We start from the raw sequence: 17001 nt of genomic DNA, 5'->3' as shown, positions 1-17001 counted from the left end.
AAAAACTTGAAATCATTTAATATTTCATCATATAAATTAAAATCAATGTATAAAATAATTTATGATTATTTGTCAATTTGAATTAATGAAATAGAGTAACAAATAATTCTCTAACTTTTCAACTATATTAATATTAAATTTTGTAATAAATAAATATTTTAAATATATAACTTATATTTTAGATTTATACTAAATAATTTACAACATGATATATATATATATATATATATATATATATATATATATATATATATATATATATTATAAAGGAGATTATAAAGGAGGTACATGAATTTATAACTATTTTTTTATCTTCACATTTTTTTAGACATTTTACTCTAAAAATAATAAAAAATAATATGAGAAATTAACCACACGTATAACCAGTCAAATAAATTACCTACTTTTAGTCACTCAAATTCTCAAAATGTTAAACACTTTTATTAATTAACCTCAATTTTAATTTAATTTAAAACTTTTTTAAATAAAATTCAGAGACACAAAATATCTCAATCTCACTTCTTTATAACAATATATAAAGGATATCCTCATGTTTGATTTCCACTTTTTTTTTTTTCTGATGTATTTTAACTCTAACGAATCCTCTAATTTTTTGTTTGATTACATAAAAAATAATTACATCTACATAGAAATGAGAGAATTCAAAAGTTGATTATCGGGTTAGATGTTCATTTTACTATTTTAATTCTGACTGAAATCATATAAAACTATAAACCACCCAAGCAACCACCCACTACTCTCCATTTTTTTTCTTCATTTTTTATATAGTTTTTTTTATATATTTATTTCCATTTTTTTGATTTTGATTTCATTACATAAAAAAAAAAAAATCGAGTGTATTGCGTGACAATAGTAAATGTTAGGATTAGAGATTTCAAAGTCTTTTTTTTTTTTTTGTCAAAGATGTGAATGGGAACTCACCTTACTCCACATTGATCATCGTTTAAAGGTAAACCATACACCCATTAATCTAATCTTTTGGTTTTTCATAATCTTTCACGAATATTGAATTATATCCATTTTGATTTTCAATTTTTGATCTTCAAAGTAATAAATAATTATTAAAAAACATCTTAATTATTCATAGATACTATTCAATCCTATATATGACTAAAAAAGTAAAATAAGTAAAATGATAAGAATTATTTCATTTAAATTATAGTGGACAAAATGAAAATGAAGTTTAAAAATTACTTCGTTTAAACTATAAAAATAAAAAAATAAAGTAAGTAAAACTATAAAAATAAAAAATTATAAATATAAAGATTTAAAATATTTATCTTAACTATTAAGATTAAAAATGTTTGGAAAAGGTAAATATAGAAACTATAAAAATCTATCTTAAATTATATAAACTAAAAATAGTTTAAAAAAAAATAAGTATACAAATAAAAAAAATTATTTTAAATTATAAGAACTAAAAAGTAAAGTAAATAAAATTATACGGATTAAATTGTATTTTGACCAATTTTAAACTAACTTAAAATTAAAATTTTTGCTTAATTTGCGTACATAATAAATTATTCATAAGTAGGTTATAGTCAAATGCTGCTGTGGCCTGTGGGTGAAAGACTATTTTTCCCAATGGTATTACTATTATTAACAAGTCAAATCATTTCTTTTAATGATTTTGGATTAAAAAAAAAACTAGTCAATCTTTTTTCGTTTCTTTGTGCCTTTATTTATTTATTATTATTGTTATTTTTGAAGAGGGGGTGGGGGATTAGTATATCATGTAAGTTGATTAATGACAATTACAAATAATAAGTTGAGGTCTAGTCAAGTATAGTGTCCATAAAAGAACCTACCCTTTCTGGCTCTCAATCTTCAGAAATTCTAAATTAATCGGTGGCAAACTATGGAATTTTCTCCTTCCAGTGAACCACGAGAGACCCTTATGCTACTTGAAGAATTGAAACTTAATCAAGAGATATAAAATATATATATATATATAATGGGTATTAAAAAGAGTCAGAAAATTCCACCCCTTATCAATATGTGAAAAAAAAGGTTATGAATGTAAACTTTTCAGCTGGTTTCTTGGCAGTTCAAATTCTGGCCTGAAAATGATTGATAAGTTGTTGAGGTCAAAAGCATTATTGCATTTCTGAATAAAATTCCCAAACATGTTTTTATGTGTACTCACTTTTGGTAATTTGCTCCCAACTTTGTTTCTTGTCAACTTCCAAACATTGTTAAACGCTAAAATTGTGCAGCTAAAATTGCTGCACAAATGTTGCTGGTTTAGTTCACATCATAAGAATTGCGTTTAGTATTGGCAAACCAAAAAAATGCGTTTGATAATTGAAAGATGTTTCCAAACAATTCCCCTTTCAATTAGTTCCGAATATATTCATAGTTTTGGGGTCATACTAAAACTTCCAAATTCTTTCCACAACCTAAAGAAAATTTAAGATATCTTGTTGAAAGTGTATATAAAAACAATGCAGTTCATTCTATATTTATTTTTGACTGTTTTAATATATAGTAAAATAATCAATCCGATCAAATTAAAAAGAATGCTCTAAATATAGTCATGTTAACTTTAAGCATCATTATTGTTGAGATAACGAATAAAATCACATCAAGGAAATGACAAATAACAAGTTAGTGATTGAGAACTCTTCTCAACCCATTATCCAAAAACTTATGGTAAATAAAAAGTGAAAAGGGTGAAAAAAAATGAAGCAGTTTTGCAGCAATAAGACAAATCCCAACGATGTTTGAGAGTTTTAGCAAAAAATGATATGATTACTTGGGTGGACTCTCTAAGAACCAGATAATGCAAAACAAAAGAAGCTAACAGTACTCTTTGAATTTTGACAATCCTCATTTGCCACTGAATATATATATTCATCGAATGATTCAGCTGAAGAATCAAATCATTGAAAATGTTCAGCAATAATAGGAATGAATCACTCCTTTGACTTCATTCAATTTCTTGTTTACGACTAAAACCGAATCTACAAAAATAGATTTCAATAATAATTATATAAAAGCAAAAAAATGGATTGAAGGTATTCAATTTTAGTTTTTTATTTAAAATTTTATCTATTTATTGTACCGGAAGATGAAGTGCTTAATATTAGTAGCATATTATATTATAGGAGATGGTTGGCATAATCAAGCCATTTATAAAATAAGAATTTATTCGATACATGTTTATTTATTTCTGCTTTTCCCACAATGAAACTAAATGTTACACGATGTAAGTTTTGGAACATGAGCTTCAAAATTCATTACTCAATGCCTCAAACCTTGCGAAATGTAGAATGTTGTATTTGTGTAATAAAATTCTAAGTGAGAGTGATTAGTGAAATGGAGAATATTGGAAAGAATGATATATGTAAAAAAAATTCAATAGATAAATTTTATTGTGAATGAAGTATGTCTGACAGGATCCTCTCCTGATTTAAGCTAAGACAGAGGATTCTCATTTTTCTTCAAATAAAAGTCAAGAAAAAAGAAAATTACTTATGATCAATTCAGAAAAATATATATATTTGTAAGTTACTTAGAATCACTTATAATTCGAAGAACTTACACAACCATTGACAGTTTGACACCCTTGCTTTTATCTTTTTTTTTAAAGAACTTTTTTTACCTTTTTATGTAATACATAAAAAATAAAAAAGAGAAGAAGATGATTGGTATGCTCTCTTAATCAATACTGTACCAAGGAACAATTTATTTGATTTGAGATAACTAATATATTTCATGTCAATTAATCTGAAAGCAATTATTGTGGATATATAGAGTAACAAAAGAAATCCATTTGTTTATCCACTTTTCTCTGTCTTGGTTTTTGGTCAATAGATGGAGAAAGAAACACATGATGGCCTAAGGCCCGAATGCAAGCCCTCAGTATCACTATGCAGCCCAACGTGTCCGACTAGACAAAAGCAAGTACCCACGAGAGCCCAAACCCACAACTTGATAACTGCCTCGAGAGTATGGATTTCGACCCACTTTTCCAATTTCCAGTAAACATATCATTTATTAACATTTTTCTTAGATTGTGTTTGGATAAAGGAATTTCAAAAAATTTAAAATTTTATAAATTTTAATTGTTTCAATTAAAATTTCTTTATTTTTAATATGTTTTTTTTATAAAGCAATTAAAATTCTTGATTTTTAAATTTTCTTATTTGGATGAAGAAATTAGACTTTTCTATTTTCTATTTTGATTATTTTTAAGACTTTATATTTGAACAAAATAATTAAATTTCTTTTATTTATAGAATCTTTTTATTCATTATAAAATAATTATTTCTATTTATAATTTCTTTTATTTAAATTAAATAATTAAAATTTCATATTTGTATTTCATTAACATAAAATTGTTTACTAATTTTAATCAAATAGGTGTAAAGCTTTCCAAAATAAAAATAAAATAACCTATGTTAAATTTGAATTTTCTAACTACATAAATTAAGAACCTCTAAAATCGACTTAAAAAAAACAAGAGATAATATAAAATTATATCTAAATAAATCAATAGCAAAGATTAAAAAATTGCTAGCAGTAACAATATCCATTTTTCAAGTCATTACTACAAATTATTTATAATAATATATCACACATTGTTGTATTATCCAAATGTATAGAGGCTTCATATGACTTAATCTTTTTCTATTTCCTTAATTAATATATATATATATATATATATATATATATTTTTTTTTTTTATTTTTTTTTTGGGGATTTTTTGTCAATCGATCAATTCCTTTGAGTCGAAATGTGCTACAAGACTTGGTATAATCTTCAACTCATTCAACATTCCATCTACCACTTCTTCAACTTTTTTTTTTATCTCCATCTTCTTTTTGATTACTTGCACAAAATCTCCCCACACTTACTTGGGTAGTTTTTTTTTCTTTATTGTGGAACTTCATTCTTTTAAGTAAATGATCAAACTATAACTCCTTTCTCTTTATTTGCTTCCTTGCTTGTGATATCATTTGTATTAAATGCATTATCTGCTCCAATTCTAGTACCTCATCCTTGACAAATAAGTCAACAATATCATCCCAATAAGGAATGACCTCGAATCGAAATCGTTTAACTTCTTCATGCAACTTGAAAATAAATAGAAACATGTTAATAGTAATTTGAGTATTAACAATCAAATCATTCAAATAATATTAACATTTAAAAGATGATTGACTACCTTAACATATTCATTTCGTGAATTTATGTTTTCAATTGCAATCATATAATTTGTGCTATCCCAATCAAACCCACTTCGACTAAGAGTGTTGATGACAATTCTATACAATGTTTTTCAAAGTCTAAAATGGTTTTTGGCATTATGTCCTACTAGGTGAACTTTGAAATGCTTAGACAAAACATGAGTTACAGTATTGTATACCATTACTTTCCAATTTTCATCTCCTTTATTGCCCAAGCTCCTTTGGTCTCTAAATACATTGGCTAAAGCATGTTCCATTTCTAAATTCCATGAGAAGTAGCTTCTCATGTCATCTTTCTTATCCTCAGTTGTTATTTTTATTTTTTCCATTGACTTGCTCTTGACATTGCTTAACTTCATTTCTCTTTAAAACAACCATATTTCATTTGTACATGTCATAAAAATTCAATGCACTCATTTAGTATTCCAATTCAAGCAAATCAAAATCTCAACGGTTGCACATTCTCAAATGTTAAATTGTAACTGTGACAAAATAACTAATCTCTTGAATCATGAACAATTAATATGTAATTTCAAAGTTCACTAGTAAGAACTAGTAAGAACTTGTATGGGCTTCTTTTGTTTTGTAATTATTTTGCTATAATTTATAAGGTACGAACTAGTTATTTAATTATAAAATACAAATATTTTTTTCCCAACAACATTTTTCACCACACAGAATCATCCAAAACAACAAATCAAATGCTTCTTTAGTACAACAACTTCATGTTGTAAAGACACCAAACCCATTCAAATGGAAATTAAATTAGCAAACAAATGAACACAAAACACAAACTTAGAGAATAAATCACATATGAGAAGAAATATAGAGATAAATCAAAGATCAACAAGAAATAAAATACATATAGAAAATCCTAGACATGGAAGAAATTTAAAATTACAAAAAAACGCATAAAAAATCAGAGATAAACAAACCAAGGATTGAGCAAACAAAATGTGAGTAAGAGCTTAAGCAAGAGAGAAATAGAACAAAAGAGCATTTGAGCGAGAAATAGATCAAATGAGAGAGAGGCGCAAACAGCTCAAGCCAATGAGCATGGAGTGAGAGTGCAACAAGCCATTGAGCATAGAATGAGGGAAACAAAGAGCAAAAATGAATAGAATGCAAGTAATAAATTTTGAAATTCTCTTATTTTAGGTGGGAGTTGAAATATCATGCTTTTAGTTAATTAAAATTCTAATATGAAATCCTACAAATTTAAATTCCTTTCTAACAAAATATCCAAACAAAAAATTTAAAATGCCTATTTAAATTACACTTGCATTAATATTGTTTGACACGAGTAATAGTGACTTGTGTTTTTTAATCAAGTTATTTAAGATTCAAATCCGAGTCTTTGATATTGAATAAACTATACTGGGAAGGAAATATCTACCTTATATGCGCTCACGGTTTTCGACGGAGATTAGTCACTACTTTAGGCACTAAGTTACTCAGGGTTTGAATATTAACTTTGAGTTTGAAATAAACTATATTAGAAAAAGAGTATTTACTTTATGTGTACTCACCATCCTTGACAAAGATTAGTCATTACTTTTAATAGTAGATACTTCGTATTAATATCATATTTAAAAAAAAAATTTCATTTGAATTTTTTTACCCAAACACACAGTTATATTATTTCTATGATTGTTAATGGAATTTATTTCAATTTTTTTAGAAATTTAAATTTTGATCTTATTTTACCCCAATTGATATTGTCATACTTGTAAGTCATTTTATCACGTTTTGTTTATTTTATTATAAGTTGCATGGATTAAAAAAAAAGAAAGTTATTTCATTGCTCGTGTTACCATCTTTTCCGCATTTGACCATCTGAGTTGTGAAGGATGGTTCTAGAATCAATAATCTAATATTCATAGGTTTCATCTAACAGTATGTTTATTTATATATATTTTTTATTGTGAGAAAAAATGCTCTTTTTATTTTCTTAGCATTTTCTGAATGTTGCAAAAAAATGAGATTTGCAATACACTGGTTAAGCAATCTGTAGTCCCAGAGAAGCATATAACACCTCCAGATACCATCTATCATCGATAACAGTGACTAATCTCTTGACTACGTTGGAGGCACTTCAAAGAGTGGGATAGCTGGCCCTAAAATTTAATGTGATTACATACACAAAATAAGATTCGAACCCTTAACTTTACTTAAGTGTGGATTAACTCCTATCGCTGAATCACACACTTAAAATTTGCAAGCATCACAGTTGATGCTCAGTAAATTAGCAAGTATTGCTTAAATGAGGAGCAACCAATAAAGGGACACGGTCAATTAAAAGATAAAAGATAAATGAAAAGGAAACGAAGCTGGTATGTCGATCTTTTGTTTGGTTATTTTGGCTAATGGGACGAGACGCCAACACACATGGACGAAACCACTTATCATATTGTTACTCTTGGTCTCCATCATTTAGGTAGTCGAGCCAATTCATACGATCATGTCACATCATTTTGTAATATCATTCATCTTTACTTGAGTCTTAATTTGACACAATTTCAATCTTCTCAACTTCTGAATAGGTTAACTCGTCACTCTCAGTAATCTCAGTAATCGAATAGGCCGAGATATCCAATACTATTAAGTCCACATGCGACTGATAAGAGTTACATTTCTAATGAACAAAACAAATAAGATTAATTAGTAACTAGAAAACAGGATTTCCAAATTCAAATCTAAATTGATCGCTATAAATAATTATATAAAATAAAGTAAAATTATTGTTTATTTATAACTCTTTTAATATTTGAATTCGTGTTAATTTGAGAGTCGAAGTGTGACTATTTTTTTTTAATATACTATTTTTTTTATATATTTATTTAAATAACCTAAACTCAAATATATTTACCTAAATATACCATTTAATTTTTTAGGTGAGAAAAGGGATTTTTCCAAAATTTTGAAAAATCCCTTTGAGAAATCGTTACCCAGTAACCGATTTCTCAAAGGCTCATTTTTTTTTTCGTTTTCTGGTTTTTGTTTTGTTTTTTTTTATTTTTAATTTTTTTTCCAGATTTTAAATTTTATTTTTTTAGTTTTTCAGTTTTAAATTTTAAGTTATTTTAAATGTTTTTATTAATTGTAAATAAAATAATTTAGTTAAGTTTTTAGAATAAGAATAAATAATAAAATAATTATTAACTAAATAAATAATAAAATAAATATGAATTTAAATTAATAAAAAAAGACAAAATTTTTATTTAAAATTATAGTAAACAAAAAATACAATATTTGGAAGGTTTGATGACATTCTAAGTTTGGTGACTTGAACTCCCTTGACGATAAAGACATTTCTTTTTTGAGTGACCTACATTCTTGCTTAGAGAACACCTTCTTGGTTGTCCTAGTTCAACCATATCCACGTATTCTAGATGATTTGAGACGACCTTTTTTATTTTTAATCTTTTTCCGAATTTGGTATGATTTGTAGTCTCTTTCTATAGGAGTGATTACACTACTTTTTACATAGCAATAACTACACTGTTAAAATAATGTTTATTTATTTGTTTTTTAAAATTTTCGGTAATACCCTTCAACTTTTCACACTTGAAGGCTTACGAGGTATGGATTTTTTGTTTTCATGGCTTTCCATGGCTTCTTCTCCATTCTTTTGTCTTCTTTTCAGATTTTTTCTTCTTCTTGGTTTTGTCTTTTTTTTTTCATTCTTTTTTTATTTTTCATCTTGTCTTCTACTTTTACTCCTCTAATCATTGTGTGGTCTGTGTTTTACAACTCTTACTATTGTAGTCTTCTTCTTATTCTTACTGTATATTTTTTCTATTTATTATTATTTACCCTCTTTCTTTTTCTCCATTTTTTTTAAAAATTCTTTTGCCAATATGAGTTTTGTTTGTATTAAAAGTTTGCCCTTTAATCGTGGAGTGTATGATTTATGTGTTCTTATTTTACTGTTGTATGCATTACATGTTCCTTGGGGTCAGAAAGTTTGTTCCTTTCAAAAATGTATTTACTGTATTTTGTTTTTATTTCAACTTGTTCATCTCAATTAATATTGTTTTTATTTAAAGTTGTTATTTATCATAATATTTTTTTTTTAAATATTTTATTTAAAATTAATTTTATTCAATTTTATTCTTTAAATTTAATTTTAAATACATTTTTATAATCTAAATTTAAAATAATAACTAAATTAATTATTTAAAATTTCATTATAATTTTTTTTAAAATCTATATATTTTAAACTGAAAAACTAAAAAAGAAATTATAAATCTAGAAAAAAAAACTTAAAAAAAAAATAGAAAACGAAAAAAAAGGGCCTTTGAGAAATCGGTTACTGGGTAACCAATTTCTCAAAGGGATTTTTCAAAATTTTGGAAAAATCCCTTTGAGAAATCGGTTACCCAAATTTTGAAAAATCCTTTTGAGAAATCGGTTACCCAGTAACCGATTTCTTACCTAAAAAACTAAATGGTATATTTAGGTAAATATATTGAGTTTAGTTTATTTAAATAAATATAAAAAAAAACAGTATATTAAAAAAAAAAGTCTCGAAGTGTCTTTTATAAATATCTCTTTTATTAATAAAGAATTTAGAATCTAACGAAAAAATTTATCAATGTATCCTCAAATAAATACCAAAATTATTCCTACAAATAAACAACTAACATTTATAATTCATTGATAAAAAGCTTAGTTCACCATACTGCTACTTGGATTTATATCATACAGTAAAATTAACAAGTTTTTCAGGCGTGTGATATGCAAGATTTAACAAAGACTTTCAAGAAAAGTAGTTGAGACACATAATTAACAAGATCATAAAAATCAAAAGTATAAATTAAATTTCAATATTAAAAAACTAGTAATTAAAAATAATATTATACTATAATATAAATTATTTATTTAATATAAATTTGAATTATAATATAATTTACATACTTAATTTCTTTTTACTAATATTTTAATTTATTATACATGTTAAATGTTTATTATATAATTAAAAATTATAATAAATTATATAAAAATAGATATTATGTTTAAATATATGAATCATATATTAAATTTATGGTAATTAATTTATATTATAACAAAATATTCTTTATTGATAATTTATTTTGAATATTAAAATTTAATTAATAAATAATTATGGTAAATAAAATTAAATTATATAAAAAGCTAAAAATTTTCTTAAAAATTCTAATTATATAAATACTTTTGGACAAGATAACTTTCGTGTTTAATATTGAGAAATGGATTATAACTTTTAATCGTATAAATGATATTTATTATGAGTTAATCACTTATTCGGTATAAATTTTTTTTACACGAACAACTAATCATATTTTTTAATAGTGTGATCATTTACTTATTTAATTAAATAAAAATAAAATAAAATAATTTAAATATATTATTGATTATTGGTAAAAAAAATTTAAATTAATAATATATGAATCTCATTTATTATTATATAATCTGTCGCAACGCAACCGTTAGCAAACACAGGAACACAGTGTGAGCTTTCGTCGAACATTTGGAAGGCAGAATGGGAGGGAGGAAGAAGAAGTTCATCGACAAGAAAAACTCTGCTACGTTCCAACTCATCGCTCGCGACTCCTCCGACCCTTCCTTCTCCCACTCCGACCGCGTCTTCGTCCGCGTCGACAACAACCCTGTCTCCATCCCCGTCGCTGCCGACTCCGTTTACGAAGACGCCCCTGACGACGACGACGACGAATACGCCGCCGGACTCGACGGCGGTCCGCTGCCGGAGGACGTCAGGCGGGAGATTCTCGAGCTAGGATTTCCGGATGATGGCTACAACTACTTGAGTCACTTAAGGGAAATCAAGAACACTGGCGCTGGTTCTTCCTTCTTTCACAACCCCAAGTTCAAGCTTCAGCACCTCCCTCGAGATGTTAAGGTGCTCCCTCCTTTTATCTTTTAATCTGAATTTTGTTGTTTTTTTACATGGAACAGTTTTTTTGGAGTTTTTTTTTCCTGATTCACAAGAGTGTCAATAATAGAACAGTGTTTTCAGAACCTAAGTGATTTTTGTTTCGTTGAGTGAGTTAGTGTTTGAACTGTGAGATCGGTGATGTTGATACGAGGAGCATGGATTGAAGGGATGATTAAATAGCTTGGTTGTATGTTGAATTGGGAATTGGTTAATTATGTTTTTTTGTTGTTGGTGAGTTTAGGCGTATGATGCTTCGAGGTTGCAAATTTCTGAGGCTGGTGGAGAGCCTGAGGAGAATTCCTTGTACAGTGTTGCATCCAAGACTACCAGTGTAAGGATTCAGAAAGCGGTTGATCCTGAAGTGGCTGCTTTGCTTGATGATAGCGATGTGTCACGGTTGGGCTCTGATGTCGAAGATTTGGAAGAAGACTTTGTTGTCAGGGCCAATCTAGATGAAGACGAGGAAGAGAAGGATCGGTTATGCAATGGAATGAATTTCGCTATGGAATCTGTGATAAATGGAAACCAAAACAATGGGCAGGCACTGCAAGTTTCTGCCCATTCCAGAGTCACAGACGGCTTTGTACCTTTGGATGGGGCAACAGATGGTGTACCAGGAGTGGACTGTGTTGGTGAGAAGCCTAGAGTTCGTCGTTTGCTGGATGAACAATTTGATTTGGTGAGTTCAGCTGTTCATAATATTTTATTTGCTGTCTATTTTGGTTCATTGATGCTTTCTGTTTACTAATTATAATATTTAATCAAGTATGTTGAGCCTCTTTGTTTCTGGTACCTCAGGAGGATGCCTTTGCCAAATTTTGTCCTTTATTGTATTAGCAATTATAATGTCTTTATTGACTGCTGCTGAACTTTTTTGCCGTTAAGATTCTCATTCTCTGTATATTTCTGTTATAGCTTGAACGCCAAGAATATGGATCTGATGATGACTATGATGATGATGGTGATGATTATTATGAAAATTATCAAGCTGATGAAGATGTGTCCCTTGCTGAGAAGCTTAAACGCTCTCTCAACAACAACGTGATGGATGATCTAGAACTTGATGATGAAATGTATAAGGTTCCTGCAGATTTATTGAAGAATAAAGATGCCCCGCTTGAGGAACAAGACGAGCCTGCTGCTGATGTAATTCGCCGTTGCAAGGAATATGCTGAGGAGTACGAAGTTGAAGATGAAGACAAGGATGTTGTATTTGTACAAGAAAGTAGTGATGAATCAGAAGCTTGGGATTGTGAGACTATTGTTTCGACCTACTCTAATTTAGATAACCACCCTGGAAAGATTGAAGCGCCTGGAGTATCTAGGAAAAAGAAATTGGCTGAAACTGTGTCTGCGGCCTTGAGTTCCTCTAGTCAAATAATATCCCTTAGAGGAAAACAGAATCTCCCAGTAGACTTCTTGCCTAGTGGTAGGAAACCGACCACTGAAAAGGCTAAAGGCCCGGGCATCGAAAGAACTGAACAGTTTAAGAGAAAACAACATGGCCTTGAGTCAAATGAGGAGAAGAAAGAACGGAAGGTATCTGTATCATCAACTATGATGCTTCATTTATGCATGCAATTGTTATCGACTTCTTTTTGAGACTTACCGGTTGTTTCCCCGAGAATAATAACAACGTTTATGTTTGGCTTTTATGTGTCCACTTCTACTGCTACTGTACAACATTGACAGTAATGGCTGTGTTGTATTGTAGGCTGCTGTCAAGGAGGAACGCCGTGAGGCGCGTCGCATGAAAAAAGAAATGAAAGAGCTTTATAAATGTGAAGCACATCGAGCACAGAGAGCTGCTGCTGTGTCTGGTCCTTCTTCCATTCATCTTATGTAAATTTTCAAATTGTAAATTGACGTGGTATTTTACAAAATTTGGTAAATTGATTCATCCTAAATAAGAAGTGGGTATTGCGGTACAGGGAGATGACATATACAGAGTTTAAAGGAAAAAGACAGTGCTAGTATATTGAGATTTATTAAATGAAATGATTTTTATTTACTTTTAAATTCAAGTAAATAAATATTATCTACATCTAATCTAAGTGACTTTTTTTCTTTCTTGAAGCATATCAACTTATGCGCTAATTATTTGATGTTATTTTAAAAGGTGTTTTATGAATATGACAATATCCATCACAATTTTAACTGTTAGTTTGGATTGCTTGTTTTGTCCAAAATTAAAAATCGAAAAGGAGATGGGGTGGGGAATGAATTGCTTATGATAATTTCACATATATGTGGTATTACTATTAGACTTTGCAAGATGTATTATTGTCTTAGTGACTCCTGTATCCTTCCTGGTAAGAAAAATGGGTTTCAAACTAATAAAGAAAACTTTAATTATGTTTTTAATCTTTATAAATTGGACCATATATATATATATATATGTATATATATATATATATATATATATATGTTCTACATCAATAACTCATGTTTTACATCAAATTTCAACGATTCAATCGTTGAATTTAAAATTTTTAATGCATAAATCAAATCTGCAAATTTTTAAAAAATTCGAAAACTATTTGATACTTTGTTTCATTAATTCAAATTAATGTATAAAATGATTTTATAATTATCTGTCAATTTGAATTAATGAAATAAAGTATCAAATCATAATCCATTTTTTTAAAAATTTGCAGACTTGATCTATGCATTAAAAATTTTAAATTCAACGATTGGATTGTTGAAATTTGATATAGAACATGAGTTATTGAACCTAAATAGACTTATTCTTGGAGTAAACAGATCTCTCCTCTATATATATATATATATATATATATATATGACCAAGATAGGTGTAGTTATAACTCTATCATGAAAAGAAACACTTTGAATTTCAATTAATGCCCTGAAATGATGGCATCATTTTTCTCAATTATCACTGTAAATGAGTGTCTCCAAATTCTCTGTGGCTAATGTGGATTTTTGAGTGCTGACTATGTGTTCCGTTTGCTGATTTATCTTTGTAGATAAGTTAATTCCAAGTACTGGCTTCTCACTCGCGTGTCTGCTATTCCACTTCTGTGAAGCTTGTGAGGTCTTTGATGTCTTCGTACATCATGACAGTTTTGCCACTTGAACATTGCACGGGAATTTTGCGAGTCTTTTTGCCCAAACAAAAACGTGCTCAGAGTTTTGTTATTCTTATACATAAAGGTTAAGCAAAAATAGTTATTTAGTGGCTTTTGTTCTGTAGAACAAACTCCCGCAACCATATTTTTTGCTTTGGCCTAAGTTATACAGGGGATATGCAAATTGTTTTAATTGTCTTTCAGTGTTTTGTTTTTTATATGGTCTAGTGAACAAAGGCTATGGCTATCAATTATATTTTATGCCTTTTGGCCAATATATTATGATGTATGTAACAACTAATTTAGCTATTTAGAATTATGAAGTGATTTTCCTTTCTAAAAAAATGAAAACTGACTTGTAAAGAAGTATGACACGAACAATATAAAACTTGAGGATGATCATATCTATTAAGAATAAAAACTGACTTGTAAAGAAATAGAGTAACACAGAGTTGTAATAATTGGATTTTGTCATCCTCCCCTCCAAAAAACCATATATCGGTGGGAGCTTATGGTGTCCATTGATGCCAATCTCGTCGTGGTCATTCAGGTCATTTATGAAGATCTCCCATCAAATTTGTGTGAAATGAGCGGCTATATTGCGAGCAAGACAACATCAAATATTGAGTCCTAATTAAAATGAGTTTTTGGGCCAGCGGTAATTTTCAAAGCACTCAATAGATAGGGATCGAAAGTATTCTCCTGTCATGTGATTCTAAACACTTTCAAGCACTTTCGAAAGATTGTTTTCGGATGTGTTAAACATCTGGAAATGTGTTTCTGAAAAAGAAAATATATAATAGGGGTATTTCTTTTCGTGTGTAAGTGGGTAAAGATTTAATTTAATACCTTAATCTATTTAAATCAATCTAATTATAGTTTTGTGTTGAGTTGAATCATGGAATTGTATTGAATAATTTTTATGTTACTCGATTATAATGAGATTGCTTAATGAGTAAAGGGATTTGTTTTCCAATAGATATAAACAAACCAATCTACAATATATTAAATTAAATTAATTAAGAATACTGTACACAAAACAACCTATTTTATATGAAATTATTTTGAATAATAATTAATTTAATATTTAAACATATGTTTAATTATACTTTTTTTTACTATATATTGTAGGAATAAGTTGATTAGTTAAATTGAAGAAGATATGAAGCAAAAATAATAATTTAATTACTTAAATACATTTTTAGTTCTAAGTATTATAGTTGTACAATTTTAATCTCTCAAATTGAGTAATTTAAGTTTCATTATTATTGTGCAATTTTGGTTCCTCAAATTTAATCAATTTTAATTCCTGTAAAATTGTGTGATTTTAGTTGTTTAAATATTACAATTATATAATTTTTGACCTATTTAAATTACATGTTACTAATTTTAATAATAATAAATATATATAAACGAATACATGAATGAAAATTATAGTATATGTAACTTAATTAGGTCAAAAATTATATAATTGCGATATTTGATGAATTAAAATCGTATAATTATGATATTTGAAATACTCAAATTACTTAATTAAAATTTGAGGATTAAAATTACACGATTATGATATTTAAGAAACCAAAATTCTTTAATTAGAATATTGTGAACTAAAATTGCACAATTCAAATACTTAAATATCAAAAAGACAATTAAGCCTGATTTAATTTTACTTGCTATATAATACAAAATTTGCTACACACAATGCTTGCTTGTTGAGATATTTGTGATTTCTTATCAATGGTTGTTATAATATTATTTATACTTTCAATCATGTATTAAAATTTAAATAAAGTATCTCTTTTTCTTTTGTTCATTTGTTTCAATTTTTAAAAATATATATTTTGTTTAATTATTGAACCTTAACCCAAACACCTAGCTTAACCGACCAGTTTACCCCTGAGGCTGAGATATATTAAAGGTGTACTGTAGACTGTATATATAAGTAACAATAGACATACTATTAAATTAAATGTTGAGAAATGGGCTGAGTCCAGCAAAAAATAGGCCCAACGGAGTGAAAGGGAAGCATAACCTAAGAATGCATAATAAAAAGTGGAAGTGGAACCCTAACTGGTGAGGGAGTGTGGGAGTGTGGGAGCAGAGCGCAGAGGAACACGATGCAGATTTTCGTGAAAACCCTAACGGGTAAAACGATAACCCTGGAGGTGGAGTCTTCGGACACCATCGACAACGTCAAGGCCAAGATCCAGGACAAGGAGGGGATTCCGCCCGACCAGCAGCGCCTCATATTCGCCGGAAAGCAGCTGGAGGACGGCCGCACCCTCGCCGACTACAACATCCAGAAGGAGTCGACGCTCCACCTCGTCCTCCGCCTCCGCGGCGGCGCCAAGAAGAGGAAGAAGAAGACTTACACCAAGCCCAAGAAGATTAAGCACAAGCACAAGAAGGTCAAGCTCGCCCTCCTCCAGTTCTACAAGGTCGACGACTCCGGCAAGATCCAGAGGCTGAGGAAGGAGTGCCCCAACGCCGAATGCGGCGCCGGCACCTTCATGGCCAACCACTTCGACCGCCACTACTGCGGCAAGTGCGGCCTCACCTATGTTTTCCAGAAGCCCCAAGCTTAGCCTTTCAATCACTTTTTCTCATTTTCTATATCGTTACTTTCAATCACTTCTCTGTTGGATTCTTTATTATTCGCTTCTCAATATATTTTGCCTTTTGTGTTCATTGGATTTTGTTTTCTTTTCTATGTCATGTTCTGTTGTTCTATTGTGTGTGCTTGCATTTAAAATCCATTCAT

The 17001-nt window shown here is 28.8% G+C and overlaps 2 protein-coding genes across 2 annotated transcripts; both read left to right on the top strand.

Annotated features, from left to right (window-relative positions):
• The first annotated feature begins 10674 nt into the window (after positions 1–10674).
• Positions 10675–14529, top strand: LOC109804437 (uncharacterized). Its single transcript, XM_083063836.1, has 4 exons — positions 10675–11115; positions 11393–11830; positions 12067–12690; positions 12866–14529. Exons 1-4 carry the CDS (start codon positions 10738–10740, stop codon positions 12995–12997), a joined length of 1572 nt encoding a protein of 523 aa, XP_082919962.1. The 5' UTR covers positions 10675–10737; the 3' UTR covers positions 12998–14529.
• A 1762-nt stretch (positions 14530–16291) lies between these two features.
• On the top strand, positions 16292–16928 carry LOC109803479 (ubiquitin-ribosomal protein eS31 fusion protein). The gene has a single exon (XM_020365078.3). The coding sequence runs from the start codon at positions 16358–16360 to the stop codon at positions 16823–16825; it is 468 nt and encodes a 155-aa protein (XP_020220667.1). The 5' UTR covers positions 16292–16357; the 3' UTR covers positions 16826–16928.
• Positions 16929–17001: the final 73 nt, after the last annotated feature.

This window comes from Cajanus cajan, chromosome 1 (assembly GCF_000230855.2).
Source record: "Cajanus cajan strain Asha chromosome 1, NIPB_CcT2T_4, whole genome shotgun sequence".
NCBI lineage: Eukaryota > Viridiplantae > Streptophyta > Magnoliopsida > Fabales > Fabaceae > Cajanus > Cajanus cajan.
This window is presented reverse-complemented; position numbering and strand designations above follow the sequence as displayed.